The following is a 25,440-nucleotide window of genomic DNA, read 5'->3' on the forward strand; positions in this document are numbered from 1 at the left end:
TCAGAAACTACCTTAGTCAGCTGCCTTTGGACCATTTCCAACATCTCTTCATTCTTCTGATAACCCAGTGAACAAATCTGGGCACAATAGTCCATGTGTGGCCTAATCAAAGCCTTATACAACAGAACAAGAATCTCCCTACTTCTACACGTCAGTGTCCTCCGCATCATTCCCAGAAGCCTTTGTGTTGTCTTCACAATTTTGGCGATGTGTCCTCTAAATTTTAGATCCTTATCCACTATCACCCCCAGATCTCTTATTTCCTCTACCTCCAACAATATATTTTCACCAAGCATAAATTCTGCATCCCATCTTTGTTTTCCAAATTTTAAAACCGTACATTTTGCAATATTGAACTTACATCCCCATTTCTGCGCCAATCACTTATCTATTCAAGTCTTCTTGCAAGGCCACAACATCTTCACTACTCTTTATGGTTCGTCCCAACATTGCATCATCTGCAAACAACTGAATATCTCCATCCAAATCTTTGCCAATATCATTAATATACAAGTTAAATAGTAATGGCCCTAAAACAGACCCCCGGGGCACTCCACTAGTAACTTTCCTTTTCCTGGATATCGTACCCCCATACACAACTTGTTGATACCTATCAGATAGCCAGTCTCCAATCCAATGCACTAATCTAATATCGAACTCCCATTTGCTCTAGTTTGACTGTCAACTTATCATGAGGTACTCTATCAAAAGCTTTTGCGAAATCCAAGTATATTACTGTGTATCCTTTTCCTCTGTCCAAGGAAGCAGTCACTTTATTGTAATAAGTAAGTAGATTACTAAAACATGACCTCCCTTTAACAAATCCATGCTGTCCATCAAAGATTATACCATTGTTCTCAACCCAACTCTGGATCCTAGTTCTCACAAGTTCTTTTTTCAACTTAACCACAACACCTGACACACAGATAGGCCTATAGTTTGATGCTTGAGTTCGATCACCTGAATTGGCACAATCTTGCTCTCCTTCCACTCTTTAGGAACTTGACCAAGTGCAAGACTTGTATTAAAAAAATATGTCAAGGCAGGTGTCAACTCTCTGGCACATTCCTTCAGAATACGCGGTGATATATTATCAAGTCCCACAGCCTTATTTACATCTAGTTTACTCAACTCCCCAAACACCTCTTGCTCACTTACAGTCAGTCTCTCCTCCCTATCATCAACTGCTCTTAATCTCTCCATGAAGTCACATTCACAAGATTGAAAGATCTTTATGAACTGCTCATTAAGTATCTCCACCACACATTCTGCAACAGCTGTCTTTATACCATTTCCTCCAATCAATGTCATCCTTCCATAATCATTCTTTCTTTTGCTGGCTACATATCGAAAGAACTCCCTAGGATTCTTTTTGGCTTCATTAGCTAATTGCTGTTCATACCTCTCTTTAGCTACTCTCACCAACCAAGTCAACCTCCTTGCCTGGTCTTTGTAGACCTCATGAAATTGGCTACTTCTACTTCTCTTATGCTGCCTCCACAATGCCCTTTTTCTCTGTATTGCATGCTTAATCTCTTTATTCATCCATCTCACCCCTGCCTTATTTAACCTTCTCACCCTTGGAATAAATTTAGACATTGCATCTGCTAGATAGTTTTTGAAAATCCCCCAAGCTGCATTGATCTCTTTTCCAGCTAACTCCTCATTCCATGCTACACCTGTAAGCTGTCTCCTGAGCTCTTCATAATCATCCCCCTTGTAGTTCCACATATACCCTTTTCTCACAGGGGTCCTCGCACTGCTGGCAACCACCCAGGTAATCACCTCATGGTCACTCTCACCAATTGGTGGATGATTTGCCACCCCATTTATAATTACATCCTCTGATGAGATGACCAAATCCAAGACCCTTAAATCCTCGTGTGCCCTCTGTTACATACTGTCTGAGGTAGTTATCCCTCAAAAACTCAAGAAACTCATTTTCTTTACTTCCAGTTGCTATCTCGTCATTACAGTCTATATTACCATAATTAAAATCACCCATAATGATCACCTGTTTCTTAATTGCTTGGCTAATTTGACCATACATTTCACTATCACCACCATCCACATTACCAGGTCTATAACAACATCACACCAAGTATTTGATTCTATTCACCTCTATCTCACACCATACTGCCTCAAAACCACTGGCCCTATTTCACTCTTGCATCTCTACTTTGTATGGACATAACTCTTTCTCTATCATCAATAACACCCCCCTCCCTTTTTACCCCTTCTATCCTCACGAACCATATCATACCCTTGCATCTCTATTCCTGTCAGGATGTCGTCCTCTTCCAACCATGTCTCACTTATTCCGACAATCTTTGGGTGACAGACGCAATGATTCCAACCATTTCATCTGCCTTGTTTCTTATACTTCTAGCATTGGTATACAAACACAACAGCTCATTTCTGGATCTACAGCTAGTTCCACTGATACCACTCACTCGATGTGATCTCTCCATGCTCGACTGAGGTCATTTCCCTTTCTGCTTCTTCATTTTAGAACCATTTCTAATTTGAACTGTTTCCTCTTGATCCCTGGTCATCCCATTCCTTTCCTGCCTGCACATGCTCTCACCTCCTCTTGGAGCATCTACCTTTCTCACGCTGTGTACCCCTGTACACAGAGATACACAGGGAAACAGGGAGCCTCCCTGTTTCCCTGCTCTTCTTGCACACCCATTCTCTCATTTTCTATACTCATACCACTCTCACTTCCCCATTCATGTTCACTTCTTCAATCTCTCCTGTCTTACTCTCCTGCTCTTCCACATCACTCCCCTCTCGATCTGATTCATTCTCTCTATTTACTTCTCTACCTTCCAGCAGCAGTCTCTCCAAGCGACTCACACCATAACCACTCAAATGCAGTCTATTGCTCCCATACAACTCACTTCATCCCTCAAACTCATTCCACACATTAACAAACTGTACTCCCATCTCCTCACACATTTCAGCCAGCATATCATTCATAATCCTTGCTCTCTGCCTCATTTCACCACAGTCATGCCTAGGCAACACACTGATATCCCTTCCTAAAGTAGGATAATTGTAGACATTGCTATAAACCATAGAAATACAAATGAACAGTAACTGTTTTGGTTAGATGGCTATGCCCTAGGCTCTTTAATGACTGGTTGCTAATCTATGAATCCTAATTTTAAGATAATTTGGGCTAATGGAAGATTCACTAATATTTAAACTTATTGTGTAGTTTCTTCACATTTATTTGTGAAACAAATGCACAGTAATCAAAGTATAAGGGTCATGTAAAAAAGTTGTGCATGCTGCAGATTCAATTCTTGGTTAGTCAGATAATGTAACTGTTTCCACTTTCATATAGTTATGAGCTAAACTCCAAGTAAAAACATTGTGTACTCATTTTCTGTTTCTGGTGTTCTTGCTCCATGAAATCCGACTTCATAATGGAGGAAGAATCTGATCAGGTCTAAAATCATTCATTTCATATGATTATCATATGAATAATAATCATTTTAAAGTGTGAATCTCAAGTATCCTACTCCCATATAGTCCTCTTATGAGCTGTCCAGACTTCGATCGTCTTCCTTAAGTTGAAAGAACCACTTCGTGGGAAAGGCTTCACTACCATTGACAGCATTTCTACTGAAATGAACCGACTTATCAAACATATAAACAAAAGATTTATTGAGAAGAATATATCACATGTTTCAAACATTGGCAGCAGTGATAAGGCATAATTTTGATATTATAGCAAAATCCTGAAAATCTAATTCATTTTTAAATTCTTAAATTGAACATTCATTTTTAAATGAATATTCAATTTAAGAGCAGGGAGACAGTGTGCAGAACTAGAGGAAATAAATATTGGATAACCATCTACAGTAATATAATGTTGAAATATGACTCTCTGCCTGATATTGCTCAGTCAGTATAAACAGTGGCCTTTGTTGGAATGACATGGATAGAATGCGAAGAACTTTAATTAGGGCTTTTCAAATGAAAGAATTAGCTGGTATCATATGAAGTGGCAAAGCTTTTTCTTCCCAGAAACACTCTTGTTTTTTTTTTCATGCTACAAAGCAGGCAAAAAATGGGAAGAAGAAGAAGAAGACATGCAAATAACAGATATAATGCAGTAGCCTCATAGCCTTATTGTTTCTCCATAATTCAAAATGACAACAGCATATTATTATGTGACCCCAAGGAGTCAAAGGACTCATTGTGGGAGGGCAGTCCACTCTACACACATCTCTCTCACTACTGAATTCTCCACCTGCAATCTTCGAACCTTATGACCTATAAGTGTCTCTATTCAAGTTGGTTTCTTGTTATATACCCTCCACAACATTTCCCTTTTTTTTTTTGCAGCTCATGCTTAATTAAGCTACTCATCCATCTAACTCCTACTTTATTTACTCTCCTGATCTTGGATATAGTCTGATACTGCTTCCTCCAGCTGCCTCTTAACTGTCCTCCATTACACTGCAAACATCCTTCCCTTGTAGATTTTTATACCATTGCACTGCCTCTTAAGCTTGTCATAATCATCTGCCTTGCAGTTCCACATACATCTCTTTACACTACGAAAAATTATGGATACAACTACCCAACTACCATGTAGTTGGGTAGTTGTATCCATAATTTTCTCGACATTTCAACCTTCACATTAAGGTCATCTTCTGAAGTATATGTATATATACAAAGAAACAAGCTGCACTACAATCTACATGGCATACTAAAGTTACTGATCAACAGTTAAAACTATTTACCTGACATCTGGTGTTAAAAAAAAACCTCACTACATCAAAGCTAGCATCCTGTTATTATTATCTGTTAGGTTACAAAGTTAATTAAGCTGGAGAGTAACATGTTTATGTATAAAATAATAGAAAAATAAATAAACAGAAAATAAAATTACTTATATAAGTAATTTTATTATAAATTATATAAATTACAACTGGTATGAATTGTGGCCAATAAAAAATGAAAAATTGCTTAGAGTCCTAAAGTCAAGGTTTGCTGGAAACTAAGTGGGCTGAATGTGTGCTATCCAAATTCTTGGAATTTTTAAGCCCCCCATTATTATTAAGATTAGGGTGGTTCAAATTTTCACAAAAATTTCACAAAAATCAAAATTTCACAGGCTTCTTTAAATTTTCATTCATACCAAGTTTTTATATGATGCAAAGAACAAGTACTTTTCCAATCAATTTGATGTAGGGTGTTAAGAGCATGATCTGAGAGGCCTGCTTCACCAAAATTATTATATTTAATGTGCCATTTGTGTTCTTTTTATGGATAGGGATTGTACGTCCAGTTTCCCCAATATAAGGTATGTTACAGGTGCAATTAGATGCAATAAACTCTAGGGTGTGCCAATGGAGGGAGAGGATCCTTAGTGTTGAATATGTTTTTTAATTTTAAAGGTGGTTTAAAAGTGGCATTAAGATTATAATGATTTTAAATTTTAAACATTAAGATTTGAAACCTTTAAAATTAAAAATTTTTTTAAAATTAAACCACCTTTAAAATTAAAAAACATATTCAACACCTCTAAGGATCCTCTCCCCCCCATTGGCACACCCTGGAGTTTATTGCATCTATTGCACCTGTAACATACCTTATATTGGGGAAACTGGACGTACAATCCCTATCCATAAAAAAGAAAACACAAACGGCAGATTAAATATAATAATTTTGGTGAAGCACACCTCTCAGATCATGCTCTTAACACCTTACATCGAATTGATTGGAAAAGTACTTGTTCTATTTCATTCCTAGTAATGAAACCTGTGGTGAATTCATCACTAAAAAACACACGTACTAACCACAGTGATAAGTTTTAATATGTAAATATTTCATCCCAAGTATCTTGAGACATCCTCAGTACAGTAATTCAAACAATACTAGGAATAACATACAGTTAGGGTGCATGATTACAGTGGAATCTCAATATGCGTGAAATAACGTGTTATAGAAGTAAATTAAAATATAACTGAACAAAAAAAAAAAAAAAAAACATATATAAAGAGACTATTTTACACAATTTTGTATGACAATTTCCCATACTTGAGGAATAGTAGGAACGTTATTACGGTTTAAATTTGGTCTATGTAGTAGGGCTTCAGCAACTCTGTGTTGAAAACCCAAACCATAGGATCTATTGGGAAAAGTCAAAACTTTTACATAGTTCTTTATATAAACATGAACATTTAAAGAAAGTGCTGAAGCCCTACTACACAGACCAAATTTAAACCCCAATGACGTTCTTACTATTCTTAAAGTATGGGAAATTGTCATACAAAATTGTGTAAAATAGTCTCTTTATATATGTTTTTTTTTTTTTTTGTTCAGTTATATTTTAATTTACTTCTATAACACATATTGAGATTCCATTGTAATCATGTGCCTTAACTGTATGTTATTCCTAGTATTGTTTGAATTACTGTACTGAGGATGTCCCAAGATACTTGGGATGAAATATTTACATATTAAAACTTATCACTGTGGTTAGTACGTGGTGTTTTTAGTACTTGTTCTTTGCATCATACAAAAACTTGGTATGAACGGAAATTTAAAGAAGCCTGTGAAATTTTGATTAACCACCCTAATCTTAATAATAATAATGGGGGGCTATCCAAATTCCAAGAATTTGGATAGCACACATTCAGCCCACTTAGTTTCCAGCAAACCTTGACTTTAGGACTCTAAGCAATTTTTCATTTTTTATTGGCCACAATTCATACTAGTTGTAATTTATATGTATATTTATATAAGTAATTTTATTTTCTGTTTATTTATTTTTCTATTATTTTATACATGAACATGTTACTCTCCAGCTTAAGTAACTTTGTAACCTAATAGATAATGAAAATAACAGGACTCTAGCTTTGATGAGGTTTTTTTTTTTACAACCAGATGTCAGGTAAATAGTTTTAACAGTTGATCAGTAACTTTAGCATGCCATGTAGATTGTAGTGCAGCTTGTTTCTTTGTATATATATATATACATATACTCCAGAAGATGAGCTTAATGTGAAGGTCGAAACGTTGAGCGTATATATTTTGGTTTATATTAAACTAAAGTTTTACTCTGGCAGTTGTATCCATAATTTTTCGTAATGTATTCTGATCACCGTGTAAGCGTGAAAGAAAAGCTGGCCTGGTTGGCCGAGTGGTTAGTGTATCCACTCTCCAGCCAAAAGGCTGCGGGTTCAAATCCTGCTGTGGGCATGGATGTTTGTGATTGTCTGTGAAAATAATAGTGGTGATGGTGGACAGTAGATGGCATTGGTGTGGATGAGGCAGTTTGTGGATGAGGTTGAGTGGTGGAGATGGAGAGTTTTAGAGTAGGTGCCCTCCCTCAATGAGTCTTAGAACTATCTGGAGGTGTCAAATAATAATAACAATGATAATAATAATGATAATAATAATAATAATAATAATAATTTGAACCCCCAGCCAAAAGGCTGCGGGTTCAAATCCTGCTGTGGGCATGGATGTTTGTGATCGTCTGTGAAAATAATAGTGGTGATGATGGACAGTAGATGGCATTGGTGTGGATGAGGTGGTTTGTGGATGAGGTTGAGTGGTGGAGATGGAGAGTTTTAGAGTAGGTGCCCTCCCTCAATGAGTCTTAGGACTCTCTGGAGGTGTCAAATAATAATAATAATAAAAAAAGAACATACATCTCTTTTTTTCTTAACTGAAAATTCCACGTGTTTTGCTATCTTTCTATACTGTTAACAATTTCAGTCAAGTGACTAGTACATTAACATTTTATATATGAAAGTTATAATTTACATGATGCTTTACACTTTGCAAGGATTTCATTGATATTTTCTGCCAAGAAATATATCTATAATAGAATGAATCACCCAAAAACAATCTATTGTTTTTGGGTAGTTCATTTAAGCTGGTCTGCATTAAATTTACAGGAATAAATTTGATTTTTTCCCCCTTGAATTTTAAATATTTGGTCTGTTTTTTTATAGGAACGGTATGCTCAGTGGCCTCAATGGATCCCTCACAAGCATTATATAGATGGATATGCTAACTACTTGGGGATGTGGCCTCCATTCCTACATAGCCTCTTTTCTTTATCAGCAGGTAGGAGTGCTATATTATTATTTTTAATGATAAAAAAACCAGCAAAAAGTTGTAAATGTATAATACATTAGTCTACATAGACTTCTGATTAGATAACACATTAGTCTGCTTTAGAGACCAAAAATGGTACATTTTTATGTTAACTTCAGTGGCCAAGGTTGTGGTCCTCCCCATAATGCATAGCATTATGCATGTCTGAAAGGATGTATTTTACATTATGGGATACAAATGCAATTAATGTGAAGTCATTTAGCCTCTACATACAAGTAGCCCAATCTTGAATGTATTTCATGTGCAAACTTTGTTTGCTTACATTTGGATAAAGGTTAAAACAAGAATATAATTTCTTGGTAAGTTTAATTTGCAACCAAGTGAAAAAACTTCCTGCATTTTATTAAAAAGATTACAGTATTTTTCAGATGATAAGATGCACCAGACTAAATCATCTTCAGTACCATCCATTGCATTACTTATGCCACAATTTTTAAAAGACAATAATTGTCTCATCCATTGAAAACCGAATACGCTCGCCCACTAACAGTAGTTAGTGGGCGAGCGTATGCGGTTATATTGCTTGGGTTGAGGGGTAATGAATGGCAATGCTGTAGCCAATGAAGTTTTAACTGAGGCTCAGCTGTTGCTGTTACCCCTCAGATGAGATATTAGTGGCTCTGCTCAGTGGTGGGGTAGGCCTGCCACTAGGCAGAGCCAACGCCGAGAGTTCTACTTGGTGACAGGGTGAGCCTTCCAGCGGAAGGCTCACAGGGTGAGCCAATGCTGAGTTAATGATCATTCAGATCACTCATTGTTGGGTGATCTGGCTGATCGCACGAGTTTTTAGAGAGGTAACCCAGCACTTAAACATGGAAACTGGTCTGGGTAGTGATCCTTCCCATAATGCATAGTATACATCTCCACAAGGAGATGCACTTTACATTATGGGATACTAAGGCAAGTGATGTGAAGTCATTCCACCTTTGCCATGAGTTGCCCCAGTCCTGAAGATATTTCATGCACCAACTATGTGTACTTACACATGGATAAAGAATTAAACTAAATATATAATTTATAGTATAACCAAGTGAAAAACTTTCAATATCTTCCTTGTCTTTACTTGTTTGCATGTTTTTCAACATCCAAGTAATCCTTTGAGCCATTTTACCAACTTCAATATGCCCTCTGAACGTCCATTCTCTGTCCACCATTATCCCCAATTCCCTAGCCTCATCAATTTCTGTAATCCAGTATCATCAGTATGATATACCGTATGCAACCTTTTCAACCTGAAGTGCATACATAACCATACTTTTTTTTTTCAATATTAAATTGACACTCATTATCCTTTGCCCACAATGCCAATTTATTTAAATCATCCTGCAGGATATCTACATCACTTTTTATTCACCCAGTTATATACCCAATTTTGCAAAATCAGCAAACAACTGATATCCCCTCTTAAATCTTTCCCTATATCATTGATATACAAATTACAAATTTAAGAGAAGTGGCAGTAGTACAGAACCCTAAGGTACTCCACTAGCCACCTTCACTGTTCTAGAATCCATTTCCAATATTCACTACTTTCTGTCAGCCACCCTGCTATCCATGCTACTAGCTTTATATCCATTCCCATTTGTCCCAACTTTTGTAATAGTTTTCCATATGGTATTCTGTCAAATGCCTTTGCAAAGTCAATATCATTTCCGATTATGCTGTTGCTTTATTATAAAATGTGAATAAATTGCTAAGATAGGACCTATCTTTTACAAAGCCGTACTGCCCACTATACAGTATCACATCACTATCCACCCACTGTTGAATTTTACCTTTAACCAACTTTTCCAATACTTTAATAACCATTCCTAATATATTAATTGGTCTGTAGTTTTCTACTTAGATTGAAGTTATTCAATTTAAGTCTCAGCTCTGGCAGGGTTACTGGAGAATGGAAAGAGCATAAGATAGTTCCATTGCATAAAGGTGGCTCCAAGAAAGAAGTAGAAAAACTACAGGCCAATTAATATATTAGGAATGGTTATTAAAGTATTGGAAAAGTTGGTTAAAGGTAAAATTCAACAGTGGGTGGATAGTGATGTGATACTGTATCGTGGGCAGTACGGCTTTGTAAAAGATAGGTCCTGTCTTAGCAATTTATTCACATTTTATAATAAAGCAACAGCATAATCGGAAATGATATTGACTTTGCAAAGGCATTTGACAGAATACCATATGGAAAACTATTACAAAAGTTGGGACAAATGGGAATGGATATAAAGCTAGTAGCATGGATAGCAGAGTGGCTGACAGAAAGTAGTGTATATTGGAAATGAATTTTGTTGCACATTCACATAGTACACAGGCTGATATGTTGTCCAGTCCTACTGCTGTGCTCACTTACATATTTTTCAATATGCTGAACATCTCTTCTTCATTTACCTAAATTTTGATATGCATCGCTGTCACATCAGCAACTTCAAAGTCTCCATCTGGATGATACACCTTTGCAAAATGATCACTCAGCAACTCAACTTTTGCCTTTGTCATCTTCCTACCATTAGCATTGCTTAATGCCATTCTACCATAGTCATTTTTTCTCTTACTTGCTACATAACAAAAAAAAATCTTTTTGGTTTACTTTGGCCTGCTTAGCTAATTTTCTATAATAATCTGATTTAGCCTTTCTTACCAAACTAGTTGCCCTTCTTACTTGCACTTTATACTGCTCATGGGTATGCGAATCATATTTTTCTTTATATTCTCTCCACAGCATTTTCTTTTTTTGCAGCTCTTGCTTTATATCTCTACTCATCCACTTAATCTCCACTCCTGACATTGGGTATGCAGTCTGATACTGCTTTCAAACAATATTTGACCATTCCCCATACACTATTGACATCTTTCTTTGTGGCTTCTTGAGCCATGGCACTGCTCCAAAGGCTGTCATAATTACCGTCTTTATAGTTCAACATAAACCCTTTCTTGACAGAGAATTCCACACGTTTGACTACTTCCCAGAAGGCTGCATGGTCACTCTTCCCAATTGGAGGCAGACTGTCTACGTTGGTTATGGATATATCTTCTGATGCTATTATCAGATCCAGCACTCTCAAATCTCTTGTTCCCTCTATAACAGTGGTGTTCAACTTTTTTTACTACACAAGCTACTTTTCTATAAAAAGTTATTCGGCAATCTAGTCTCTTATATATAAGTTATTCAGCGATCTACTCTCTTATATAGATCATGTTCTCCCAACCTGATATCTGATTATGCACAAAAACAACTAAAAAAATTACACAACTAAAAACTTTATTTGTGTATTTAAAAATTTATTTATCAATTTTAATTATTTTAATACAACAAATATTTTAATACAACAACAAAAAACAAATATATTGGAATAAAATATTTATTTCTCTATTTTGGAAAACCAAAGTTTGAAAAAACAACAGATTGATTACAAACTCACAAGTTACAGGAAATGCTGGTTGATTAAAAAAAAAAAAAGAAAGTTAATGTGAAATTTGGCATTGTTTGGACCTCGCAATATTTTCATAGTCAAGTTGATATAAAGAAGTGGCCAATCGCAGACAATCATCCAAATGATCATTTGTAATTTGGTTTCTTAATTGATTTTTTATGACGTTCATATTTGAAAAAGCGGATTCTGACTAGTATGTCGATCCAAAACACAACATAATTTTTCGCGCAATATCAGTTAATATTGGGAATTTTTCATGTGCATACTTCCAAATGACTTCATTGTTTATTGATTTTAAATGTAAACTATTCTGAATATTTATTATCTCAAGTTCTACTTCAACTTGGTTTATATCAAACAGCCCACTAATTTTATATGAAATTTCTGTGATGTTCAAGTTTTCTTGAAATGGATTATTGATAAAAGATACAATGATTTCAGTTTTATTAAAATCTTTAAATCTCGAATTTATTTCTTCCTCAATTAATTCTATTTCACGAATAAATTCTTTTAAATCATAGCGAAGCATTTCTTGATTTTGTTCAAAAAATTTTAATAAATATGGGAGATTTCTAAATTTGCGGTCATTTATATTTTTCTTTAATAAAAGTAAGCATTGTTGGAAAATTTTTATTGAACTTAACACGTCAATTAAATTTTTATCTCTGCCTTGTAACTCTAAATTTAAGTTGCTTAATTTCGTACAGAAATCTACTAAAAATGATAAGTGTAACAACCATCTTTTATCACTCAATTGTGGATAAATATCTCCTTTTTCATCAAGAAAAAATTTTATATCGTTAATCAGTACAAGAAATCGTTCTAAAAATTGACTTCTGCTGAGCCAGCGAACATTATTGTACAACAGGAGTTCCCTATCATCATCTTCCTGTAATTTAAATAATCGCTATTGCAGGACTTTTCGTCAAACAGAATTTACAATTTTAAATGTAATATCCAAAACATCTTTTGTGTTTAATCTTTTACTAGACAGCACTTGTTGGTGAATAATACAGTGGTACGTTAAAAAATGTGGATATTTGTCATCGTTTTTACATAACGAAATGAAGCCTGATTTATTACCTATCATTGCAGGAGCACCATCAGTAGTAATAGACACAAGTTTAAAAAGCAGAAGTTTGTGTTGTTTCACAAATTCATCAAATGCCAAAAAAATGTCTTCTCCCCTAGTCCTTCCCAATAGTGGTATAATTTTCAAAAGTTCTTCTTTACTTGAATAATTTTGAAATATCATTAACTGAGCAATATCAGTGAAGTCGTTTGATTCATCAAATTGTAATGAAAATGCAATGCACTGGTGAATGTCTGACCATTCACCAGTGGTCAGACATTCACCAAGTTTCCAGGCCAGTAACCTGGCCTGGAAACTTTTCTCCAGCAATTGGAACTCTTCCTTTCAGCAATTTGAAACCTTGTCTGCTGCCTAGAAGTAGTCTCTCTCTAGCAACGTCTCGAACTGAGAAGCTCCTTTCTAGAAGCGGGAAACTCCTCTCTCAAGCAACGTGGATCCGGGCAGTCTCTCTGACGGCAATTCTAGGCTTTGCGGCCTCCTCTCTGACAGCAATTCTGGAACTGGAACCCCTTCTGCTTGCTTCAGTCCCTTTTAATTAGGCCTCCTCTGAGACCTCGCATGAAGTTTGGCAATCCCCAAAGAATCGGTATGAGTCTTTCATCTTAAGTTTCAAGTTCAGCACACCTTTTGTTCTCCTCTGCTTTCTTTTGATTGTAAGTTGCCAGCCATCGGAAAGTTCTTTGAACACTTTCTGACTGACTTCGGAGATGTTTACACTTAGAGCCTGCAAGCCTTTCTCATACATACAAGTTTCAATAACAATCTTTCTAATGCCGCCATGTACAGCTTCGCCGACAAAAACATTGCCTTTGTTTTTAACACTCTAACATATTCTTATTAAAGCAGTATATACAGTTAGCTTCAAAAGAGTTATTTACAAAAACATCTAATACAAACTATACCAAGACAAACAAAGTTTATTTTTTTACAATATTCACATGGGACTTAACCTAAGTAAAAATCGATGTAATGTGCTTTGGAATATTTAATATTTAAGTTACAATCGAGTTTTTACACTTCCACTGATCCAAATTAATTCATTTACCTGGACTTATAAGAAAATTACTGATTTGACAATTTTAAAAAAATAATTAAACAATAGCAATACACTTAAAGCGAATTAAAAATAATACAAAATAATGATAAATAAAATATTATGTTTTCAATTTTATTAAATTTGTAAGTAAGGAGGAATACACAAGAGATCAACCAAAAACTGCTCCACGATCGATGGGTTAAACACCCCTGCTCTATAACATGTTATTTCATGTAATAATCCTTTAGCAACTATATAAGTTTGACTTCCATCTTTCTATGACTCACATTGTGCCTCCATAGCGCAATTGGAAGAACGACTGTACATTGCGCCCTTCGATTGGAATAGGCCTAAGTTCGATTCTCGTCGAGACGGGAGGAATCTTTATCTGGACGATTTTTCAGGCGAAGGTGAGTTAGCCAATCTCATACAGAGGTAGCAGGGTTTTTTCTCCCGGAAACTCGGGTTTTTCATCACACATACAGACAAATTGGCCCTTCAGAACACACGCAATTTACAGACATAGAATACCAGTTATGGTAGTGGTGGGCGGTAGATGGCATCGATTCGCAGTAGAGGTTAGGTGTAGTGGTTGAGACAGTTGTAGGTATCCTCCCGCAATGAGTCTTCGGACTCCTTGGAGGTGTCAGGAATAATAATAATAATAATAATAATATCGTCTATGGACGCATGTTGGACTGAAAGTACGGAAACAAAGAAAGATAAATGAGAGTGAAAGTGACAAGAATGATAGTGAAAGTTGGACGTGTGTTGGACCGAAAGTATGGAAACAAAGAAGGATGAATGAGAGGGATAGTGAGAAGAGGGGGGTCGAGAGTTAGAAAGTTAGAAAGATTTAATGATAGAGAGAATGTGTCGCGAGATTCAGAAAGTGAATTGGATTGGATGAGGCAAGAAATGAAATGGATGCGGAATGAAATTAAGAGGATTCAGGTCAAAACTATTAAAATAAATCATGATGGCATGAAAGAGTTAACGAAAGATGAGCGAGTGGCGTTGTACGGCGACTCCATTATTAAAGGTGTGCTAGAGGATAAAATGCACAAAGTATGTTTTCCAGTTGGTAAAATGAGTAGAGTGATTGAGGCATTGGATATGAGGCCGGGAGCGAGCAAAAGAGTTAATAGTATTAATTGGTACAAATGATTTGAGAGAGAACAAAGAGTTCTTTGTTCTCTCTCATATCCATCCTGATATTCATTCTTGTCAGAATGAATATCAGGAGGCTGCTTCGAAAGATAAAAGAGAATAGTGTGACAGGAAGGGTCGTCAGTGTGTTGCCTAGGTATGACTGTGGTGAAATGAGGCGGAGAGCAAGGATTATGGATGATATGCTCGCTGAAATGTGTGAGGAGATGGGAGTACAGTTTGTTAATGTGTGGAATGAGTTTGAGGGATGAAGTGAGCTGTATGGGAGCAATAGACTGCATTTGAGTGGTTATGGTGTGAGTCGCTTGGAGAGACTGCTGCTGGAAGGTAGAGAAGTGAATAGAGAGAATGAATCAGATCGAGAGGGGAGTGATGTGGAAGAGCAGGAGAGTAAGACAGGAGAGATTGAAGAAGTGGATATGAATGGGGAAGTGAGTGCTATGAGGATAGAAAATGAGAGAATGGGTGTACAAGAGGAGCAGGGAAATGGGGAGGCGCAGGGTGGACAGGAGTACACAGCGTGAGAAAGGTGGATGCTCCAAGAGGAGGTGAGAGCATGTGTAGGCAGGAAAGGAATGGGATGAGCAGGGATCAAGAGGAAACAGTTGGAATCGAAATGGGTTTTAAAATGAAGATGCAGAAAGAGAAATGGCCCCAGCCCAGCATGGAGAGATCACATCGAGTGAGTGGTAGTATCAGTGGAACTAGCTGTAGATCCAGAAATGAGCTGTTGTGTTTGTATAAAATGCTAGAGGTATAAGAAACAAGGCAGATGAAATGGTTGCACTAATTGCGTCTGTTCACCCAAAGATTGTTGGAATAAGTGAGACATGGTTAGATGAGGATGACATCCTGACAGGAATAGAGATGGGAGGGTATGATATGTTTCGTGAGGAGAGAAGGGGGTAAAAAGGGAGGGGAAGTGCTTTTGATGATAGAGAAAGAGTTATGTCCATATAAAGTGTAGATGCAAGAGGGGAAATAGTGCCAGTGGTTTTGAGGGAGTGTGGTGTGAGATAGAGGTGAATAGAATCAAATACTTGGTGGGATGTTGTTATATACCTAGTAATGTGGATGGTGGTAATAGTGAAATGTATAGTCAAATTAACCAAGCAAATAAGAAAAGGGTGATTTTAATTATGGCAATATAGACTGGAATGATGAGATAGCAACTGAAAGTAAAGAAAATGAGTTTCTTGAGTTTTTGAGGGATAACTACCTCAGACTGCATGTAACAGAGGGCACACGAGGATTAAGGGTCTTGGATTTGGTCATCTCATCAGAGGATGTAATTATAAATGAGGTGTCAAATCATCCACCAATTGGTGAAAGTGATCATGAGGTGATTACCTGGGTGGTTGCCAGCAGTGCAAGGATCCCTGTGAGAAAAGGGTATATGTGGAACTACAAGGGGGGGGGTGATTATGAAGAGCTCAGGAGACAGCTTGCGGGTGTAGCATGGATTGAGGAGTTAGCTGGAAAAGAGATCAATGCAGCTTGGTGGATTTTCAAAAACTATTTAATAGATGCAATGTCTAAATGTATTCCAAGGGTGAGAAGATTACATAAGGTAGGTGTGAGATAGATGAATAAAGAGATTAAGCATGCGATACAGAGAAAATGGGCATTGTGGAGGCAGCATAAGAGAAGTGGAAGTAGCCAATTTCATGAAGTCTACAAAGACGAGGCAAGGAGGTTGACTTGGTTGGTGAGAGTAGCTAAAGAGAGGTATGAACAGCAATTAGCTAATGAAGTCAAAACGAATCCTAGAGAGTTCTTTCGATATGTAGCCAGCAAAAGAAAGAATGATTATGGAAGGATGACATTGATTGGAGGAAATGGTATAAAGACAGCTGTTGCAGAATGTGTGCTGGAGATACTTAATGAGCAGTTCATAAAGATCATTCAATCTTGTGAATGTGACTTCATGGAGAGATTGAGAGCAGTTGATGATGGGGAGTAGAGACTGACTGTAAGTTAACAAGAGGTGTTTGGGGAGTTGAGTAAACTAGATGTAAATAAGGGTGTGGGAGTCGATAATATATCACCGTGTATTCTGAAGGAATGTGCCAGAGAGTTGAAACCTACCTTGACATATTTTTTAATACGAGTATTAAAAAATATGTCAAAATTGTGAAGACAACACATAGACTTCTGGGAATGATGCGGAGAACTTGGAAAGGATCCAAAGGCGACTGACTAAGGTAGTTTCTGACCTCTGGAATGTTGAGTATGAGGAAAGATTGAGAAGATGTAATTTGCAGAGTCTGGTGGAGAGAAGGAAGAGAGAGATATGATAGAGACCTACAAGTTGGTAAGAGGTTGTTATAAGATCAATGGTGGAAAAGTTCTACAGAGAATAGTGGGAGATCAAGGGAGAACCAGAGGTCATCCTTGGAAACTGTATAAAGAGGGTGTGAGTAGGAGAGTGATAGGCAGATTTTTTTCGTGCAGAGTTGTGAAAGATTGGAATGCTTTGCCTGAGATTGTGGTGTCTGCAAAGAGTTTGAGTATGTTTAAGACACGATATGATGAGATGTGTGTGTGCTAAAAGGACCTCCCAGATGAGTCTTTGACTCCATGAGGTCTTGGGTAATAATAATAATAATAATAATAATAATAATAATAATAATAATATATCCTCCCTCCAATTTATGTCCTCATAGTTAGTACCATAATAACCTTAATAGTACCATAATATAATAGCTGGCCTGGCTGGCTGAGTGGTTAGCGTATCCGCTATACAGCCAAAAGGCTGCGGGTTCGAATCCCGCCATGTGAATGGATGTTTGTGAGTGTCTGTGGAAATGCTAGTGGTGGGTGGCGATAGATGGCGTTGGTGTAGTTGCAGTCAGTTAGTAGATTGAGTAGTGGAGAGTTGTAGAGCAGGTGCCCTCCCTTGTGAATCCTTGGACTCTCTGGAGGTGTCGAGTAATAATAATAATAATAATAATAATAATAATAACTGTTTGATTTGACCAGCACTCATTGTGCTAATCTGCTGATACATGACATCTGCATTTTCCTGTGGTAAATGTACAGCACCGAACAGTATATTTTGTCCTATTGTCCTATATCTCACACTAGACAGCCTCAAATGAAACGTCTTCCCCTCCCCCCCAGACCTAAAATTCTCTTTATCCTCTAAATTTGTTGGTTGTAATTCTTCATCCATGAGGGTGGTCTGAAAAGTTCCTGGCCTTGACCATAGATGGCAACACTATCGGCAATGTTTTCTTTTTCTAAATTGATACATCCATCATAAGCATCCATGTGAAATTGCAAGTCATTCTATCAAGTAGTTTGTTTTATACAGCTGTCTGAGGTAGAGGTGTTGTCTGTATCCCTTGAAATGGATAATATTGAGTATTGTGCAGTTATAAAATTCTTAATAAAAGAAGGTTTAACAGCAAAAGAAATTCATTTGAAGTTCATAAACGTTTATGGGCACTCTTCTCCTTCGTTTTTGACAATTAAGAAACGGGTTGCTGCATTTAAACATGGTCATACCAGTCTTGACGATGATCCATGTGAAGGACGTCCATGAAGTGTAACAAAACCAGAAATCATTGATCAAGTGCACGATATGTTATTGGCTGATGGGCGAGTCAGTGTGTGAAATTGCTGAGACTATAGGCATTTCAAAAGAATGTGTAGGATATATTTTGCATGAAGAATGAAAAAGAATTACAAATGAAAAAGCTTTGTGCAAAAGGGGTGCCATGCTTGCTCACAGCAGATCAAAAATACACTCGCGTGAAAATCTCTGAACAGTGCTTGGATCATTTCTTCTTCTTCTTCTTCTTCTTCTTCTTCGTCTATGATCTCTTATGCTTTTAAGCGTCGAGATTTTGCCAAAGAGATTTCCATGCCATCCTGTCCAAGGTTTGTTGTTTTGCTTCTTTCCAGTTAATTCCCTTCTTTTCCAATTTTTCTTTAATTTCCTTTTGCCAACCTTTCCTGGGTCTGCCTATGTTTCTTTTTCCTATTTTCTGGCTTTCGTATACAGTTTTTGCTATTCTTCCTTCTTCCATTCGATTGAGATGTCCAAACCATCTCATTTGGGCTTGTGTTATGAATTGATTCAGAGGTGCAACTTGAAGGCTGTCTCTTATGGTTTGATTTCTTATTCGGTCTAGTCTTGTTTTTTGTGCCACTTTCCTGAGATATTTCATTTCAATTGTTTGTAGTTTATTTGTGTTTCCTGTTGTTAAACACCAAGACTCACAACTGTATGTTAATGTTGGTAGAAACACTGAACGGTACACTGCCATTTTGGTATTTTGGGTGACTTCTTTCTTATATAGGAGTGGGCCTTTCATTGCATAGAATAGCTTTGTTCCCCCTCTTATCCTGTCATTAATTTCTGTGTCTAGTCTACCATCTTCTTGTATATATGATTCCAAGTATTTAAAGGAGTTGACTTGTTCCAGTTGGTGGTTCTCTATTTTTATTGTGTGTTTTTGTTGGTTTCTAAATATGATCATTGTTTTAGTTTTATTTATATTTATGGTCATATTCCTTTTCTTTGTTTCTTCATGCCAAATGTTGATATTGTACTGCAGATCTTCAGCTGTATTTGCTAGAATCACTACATCATCTGCAAAAGCCATATGTGAAATCCTGGTTTCTTTCAGTTTCCTGCATCCTAAGTGGAACTTTTTTGTTTTTGTTTGGCATGCCTTTAAAATATCATCCATTACTACGATGAAGAGAAGAGGGCTGAGGATACAGCCTTGCCTCACTCCTACATTTGTTTCAAATTCTTTTGATCTATTATTACAGGTTCTTACATAATTTCTATCACTTTTGTAGAGGCTTTGTATGGCTGCTATTAAGTTATCTTGTATCTTGTTTTTCTTTAATGTTTGCCATATTATTAAGTGTCTGGGAACTCGGTCAAATGCCTTTTCAAAATCTATAAAACATGAATGTAGTTCTTTTCCATATTCCAATGTTTTCTCTGATATTTGTCTAAGACTGAAGATAAGATCCTGTGTGCTTCTATTTTTTCGAAAGCCATATTGCATTTCATCCAGCGTGTCCTCTATTTGATTCCTAAGCCTCGCTTCTAAAATGCGGGTATATAATTTTCCTGGAATGCTTAAAAGCGAAATTCCTCTATGGTTTTCACATTTGCGGTTGTCTCCTTTCTTAAATATAGGGATTATTATAGCTACTTCCCAGTCTTTGGGAATAATTTTCTTTTTCCATACAACATTGAATAGGTGTAAAAGAAATTTTATGGCTTTCGTTCCTAAATTCTTTATCATTTCTGGTGTTATTTGGTCATGGCCTGCTGATTTGCCCAGTTTTATTTTATTTATTGCTGCTAACAGTTCATTTGCATGAATTTCTTCACTCTGATCTTCTATTTTGCTTGTGTGTCTTGCTCTTAGGGTTCTATTTTTTTCCATGTCCTGCATCTTCCAATAATTCTTGAAAGTACTGTTTCCATCTTTCCATGATGCCTTTGGAATTTGTAACTTTCCATCCTTATTTTTGATAAACTTTATGGGGCATTCTTTCTCTGACCTCATTCTTCTTAAAACATTATAGAAGAGATTTTGGTTTCCTTTAAAATTTTGTTCTAAAGGATGTCCGAAGTCTTCCCAGCATTTTCTTTTCTCTGCTTTCACTAAGGTTTTAACTTTATTTATTTGGTTGTTGTATAGTTCTCTATCAACCTGCAGCATTGATGTTATATATCTCTTCCATAATTGCTTTTTCTTTTTAATTTCTTCTTGGATCATTTTAACAAGAATAAAACCGATTTTGTGCATCGATTTATTACTATGGATGAGACCAGGATTCACCATTTCACACCAAAATCCAAACTGCTGTCAAAACAGTGGCAGAATCTGGTTGTTCATCGCCAAAGAAGACAAAATTGGTTCCATCAGCAGGAAAAGTCACGCCGTTGGTGTGTTGGGATGCTAAAGGCATTTTGTTTATTAATTATCTTGAAAAGGGTAAAACAATAACTGGGAATGTAATTCTAATCTTTTAACCAGACTAGATGAAAAAATTCGTGAGAAAAAAAACCGGTTTGCAGAAGAAAAAAAATCATCTTTCATGAGGACAATGCATCTGCCCACAGAGGTGTTTTGGCAATGGAAAAATTAAGGGATCTGCACTATGAATTGTTGGAACATCCACCCTATTCCCCAGATTTGGCTCTCTCTCTGGCTTCTGTCTTTTCCCAAAACTAAAACTCTTCCTCGCTGGTCAGCGTTTTTCTTTGAATCACGAGGTGATTGCAGCTGTAGAGGAGTATTTTTCAGATCTTACTGAGAACCACTGCAGGGATGGGATAATGGCGCTGGAGCATCGCTGGAATAAATGTATTAGCCTTAAGGGAGATTATGTTGAAAAATAAAAAAATTGTGAAATTATAAATTCATTTTTTCATTGTTAGGCCGAGAACTTTTCAGACCATCCTGTATCATCAATAGTACCCCACTTCCTGTCCTATTCCCTCTATGCTTCCTGAAAATGCACTACCCTTTACAATTCTATCCTTGTGACTATATCATTTTCTGTCAACCAGGTTTCACTGATGCCTATAATTTTTAGCCAAGTCAAGCTGACCAATGCCAAAAACTGCTCTCTCCTGTCCCTGATACTTCTTGAATTTGTGTACATGCATTTCAGCATTGCATAATTGTTTCTGTACACATGCTCATTTAACACAGGTGGTGGCCAGACTTGTGCTCTAAACTCTTGGGCTGGTGAGCTGAGGATGAACTTTGCAATGAGATGATTTTATGCATCCAGATTTACTGAAATTAGTATTTGCATGGCAGAGACAGATTCGAGGAAGTGTATTTCATACATGCATTTGCTCCTGTAAAGTAAGGTGCCATTTCCAGTGGATTCTATGACAAGTAACCAAAATGTAGTCTGCAAATCATGAGAGGCCATAATGGTGGTACTGGCATCTGTATCTTATCTTATTATGTCAAACAGGCAAGACAGACATCCGAAAACATAGATGATACTGGATGTATTCTGAACAGAGACTATATCCATTATTATTATTATGGCCACTTTGGATTTTCAAGCCATACTTTCAAGTTCAACATGATAGAATATGCTGGAGAAAGGCCACCTTCAGAGGCAAATTCATTTAAACTTGTCCTCAAATCTGGCTCTGCTTTGAAAAATGCTCTTAGCCTCAATAAATGGGTTCATAAAACTGCCTCACATTTGGAGAAATGCTTATCTGGAGGCTATTAGCACAATGGTCAAGAGTACCCAATTAAGCCAACCAGGTGCTGCAATTTAGCACTTTAGACTTTGCTTTGCTTTGTTTCTTCACTCTAGGCTCAGTACTTATTTACTTGTATTGCCGATAACTTTACTTGTGTATTATTCCATGATGTCTAAACATACGAATAACAGAGTGTTATAAGTTTCATTACTAGTCTTGAATGACTTGGTTGATGGAAAGTGTCTGGCCTACTTAATGGCAAAGTTTGAAAAGGTGGTTGAAGCTATAAAGTGTTTACATTTCATACTTTAATTATTTAATTATCTTCTTTATTATAGGCTGCATATAATTTTCTTTTCCTTGAGCATAGTTTTGTCTATCTTAGCGATTATTAAATTTGTTCAATATCTGTTGTTATTATTGTAGGTAAAGGATTCATTCCTGCCATTTGGAATGCAGAACCTCTGAATAATGGTAGCAGATTTCCAGTGATTGTATTTTCCCATGGGCTAGGAGCTTGTCGAGCAACTTATTCAACAGTATGTATTGAGCTGGCTTCTCATGGTTATGTGGTTGCTGCAGTTGAGCATAAGTAGGTACATTTTATGCATGGTTTCTTATTAAGTTACAAAACTTATCACTATTATTATTATTATTCAGGCCTCCATGGATTCAAAAGACTCATTGTGGGAGGTCCTTCCTAAGAACATAAAGTCTGTCAAGACTCATTGAGGGGAGGTCCCCCCCCCTTAAGAAACACAAAGTCTATCATACGACTCTTTAAACTCATTGACCGTTCTCGCTCTCACCACTCCATCAGGCAATGCATTCCACGGTTCCACCACCCTCCACACAAAGAAACCACTCCTCACCCTCTTTCTCACAGTTTCCTTTTGTAACTTCCAGGGATGGCCTCTTGTCATCACTCCTTCCCGCTGTTCAACCAAGCAAAAGAACTCCCCAGTGTCAACCCTGTAACCACCTCTATAGATCTAGTCTAGCTACAATTATGCTTTTCTCTCTCTCTCTCTCTCTCTCTCTTCCCCCCCTCCCTTAAATTCATCATGGCATTTGCCATCCTCTCTGGTAATACATTCTTTATTCACCACTTGCCCTGAGAATATTTTATGTATTTCCTTGCCTACTTCATGGGCTGGCCATTTATCATTTCTCCTGTTATGCTACCAAGAATATCTTCTATTCTCTTAATTATGTTCTTCCATTTCTTTCTAAGTTAACTAACTCATAATCTCAATCTGATGTCATAATCAGTGATGTTTATGGATGTTAATACTATATGGGGCATCTAAAACCTTATCTTCTTTACTGTTTTTTACCATCCAAAATTCCAAGAGAACGATAATCCAAACGTAGTATAAGCATAATCTCGAGTAATGGAACAACATATTTCTTATGATTGCAGTATTTCTCTGTGATGTCTTGACCAATTTTGGAATATCTCTTTTTTGTTATCCCTTTTAATGCATGTTTTCTGTCAGTTGTAGTGATCTCTTTCTTCCCAAACATTCTGTGGTACTATGACAATTCTATGTTTAACATCTCAAACTCATAAAAATTATCATCAGCACCCCACTATCATAAAAAAATTTCATTTCAGTTTATTTTGACATTTAAATTTCAGTTTTCACTTTGCGCCTATGTTTCGTATGACAGAAAAATCAATCATAACCGGTAGGGTGTTTAAGCAGTAGTCACCCAAGAAGAGATATCTTTACCTCTTCTTTACTACTGCTTTATATAATGCTTTTTTATTTATCAGTTCATTCCTATCCAGAATACTAAAGTGTTACTGCACCCCAAACTCAACTTATGCATTTTGAAATGTGATAGTGTTCTAAAATGTCAATGCAAAACCCAGAAATGTCACTAATGCATGCATGATCCTGTTTAGAACAGTTGCTACTTAGGGAATGTAAATTACTGAGACAGACTGATACTTCACATTCTATATACTTCATGAAAAAACCCTCTCTGTGGAAACCTGTTTGTGGTGAAGACCTCAAATGCTAGTACTAGTCCATTTCATTCGATACTTCCCCTGTGCTTTGTCCTACTTCTCCAGAGTCAGTTTTACTCTCTTATTCTCCAGTCCACAATCAAAGAGATCGAACACACTACTGCCATTTTTGATAAACCATGCTGTTTTGCCGTTGACACTGCTTCAGCAACTTAGGTAGCCCTGAATAGCCTGACCAGGATCACTTGGTTTATAGGGGTTCCTGCAAGGAATAATAGTGTTGTAGTAAGTCTCCTTCCTCATAGTCTGGGGACAGGATTCAGCTAACTTCAGAAACCATTGACATATCGAATGACATCAAGAATGATAAACATAAATCATCTAAGATACTTATTAATACACTATCTTTTTATTAATATTATTATTATTATTCAGGCCTCCATAGAGTCAAAAGACTCATTGCGGGAGGTCCTTCCTAGGAAACACAAAGTCTGTCAAGACTTGTCGTGAGAGGCCCCCACCTAGGAAACAAAAAGTCTATCATACCACTCCTTAAACTCATTGACCATGCTCACTCTCACCACTCTATCAGGCAATGCATTCCATTGTTCAACTACCCTCCATGCAAAGAAACCACTCCTCACCCTCTTGCTCACAGTTTCCTTTCATAACTTCCAGGAGGGGCCTCTTGTCATTTCTCCTTCCCCTGTTCAGCCAAGCAAAAGAACACCCCAGTGTGAACCCTGTAACTGCCTCTCAACAGTTTAAAAGTCTCATTCATATCACCTCTCCATCTTCTATCCACCAAACTCTGCAGTCCACATTCCCTCAACCGATCCTCATAACTAACATTGTACAGTCCTGAAACCATCTTTGTCATCTGCCTTTGTACCCTTTCCACAGTTAATTTATCCCCTTCAAATTCTGGGGACCAAATCTGAGAACAATAGTCTAAGTGTGGTCTGATCAGAGTCATACAATGGAATGATAACTCTTTTATCTCTGCTGGTCAGTGTACTTCTCATTATTGCAGCAATCCTCTGTGTTATCTTCACTACCTTTGCATATTGGGGAACTTTGCAATATGTTATCTTCACTACCTTTGCATATTGTGGAACTTTGCAATATTTCAGGTTTCTATCAATCATCAACCCAGATCTCTTGTCTCCCCTACTTCCTCCAGTATAGCTCCTCCTGTAGAGTATGCAGCATCCCATCGATGTTTCCCAAACCTCAAGACCTTACATTTTGCTGCATTAAACTGAGATCCCCATTCATTTGCCCATCTATCGAGCTTATTCAAATCCTCTTGCAGGTCTACCACATCAGCACTATTACTAATAACCCTTACCAGCTTCACATCATCCACAA

At 36.9% G+C, this 25,440-nt stretch overlaps 1 protein-coding gene across 1 annotated transcript in view; it reads left to right on the forward strand.

Moving 5' to 3' along the window:
- LOC150094695 (platelet-activating factor acetylhydrolase 2, cytoplasmic-like) overlaps positions 1 to 25,440 on the forward strand; it is a 205,999-nt gene that overhangs the window by 67,899 nt on the left and 112,660 nt on the right. The window contains exons 2-3 of the mRNA XM_090411635.1: positions 7,986 to 8,100; positions 22,518 to 22,683. Of these exons, the coding sequence (XP_090267761.1) occupies positions 7,986 to 8,100; positions 22,518 to 22,683 (281 nt within the window). The remainder of the gene's footprint in view (positions 1 to 7,985; positions 8,101 to 22,517; positions 22,684 to 25,440) is intronic.

The sequence above is a fragment of the Typopeltis vanoorti genome, chromosome 21 (genome assembly GCF_054136105.1).
Source record: "Typopeltis vanoorti isolate ZY-2024b chromosome 21, IOZ_Tvanoo_1.0, whole genome shotgun sequence".
NCBI classification, from domain to species: Eukaryota; Metazoa; Arthropoda; class Arachnida; order Uropygi; family Thelyphonidae; genus Typopeltis; species Typopeltis vanoorti.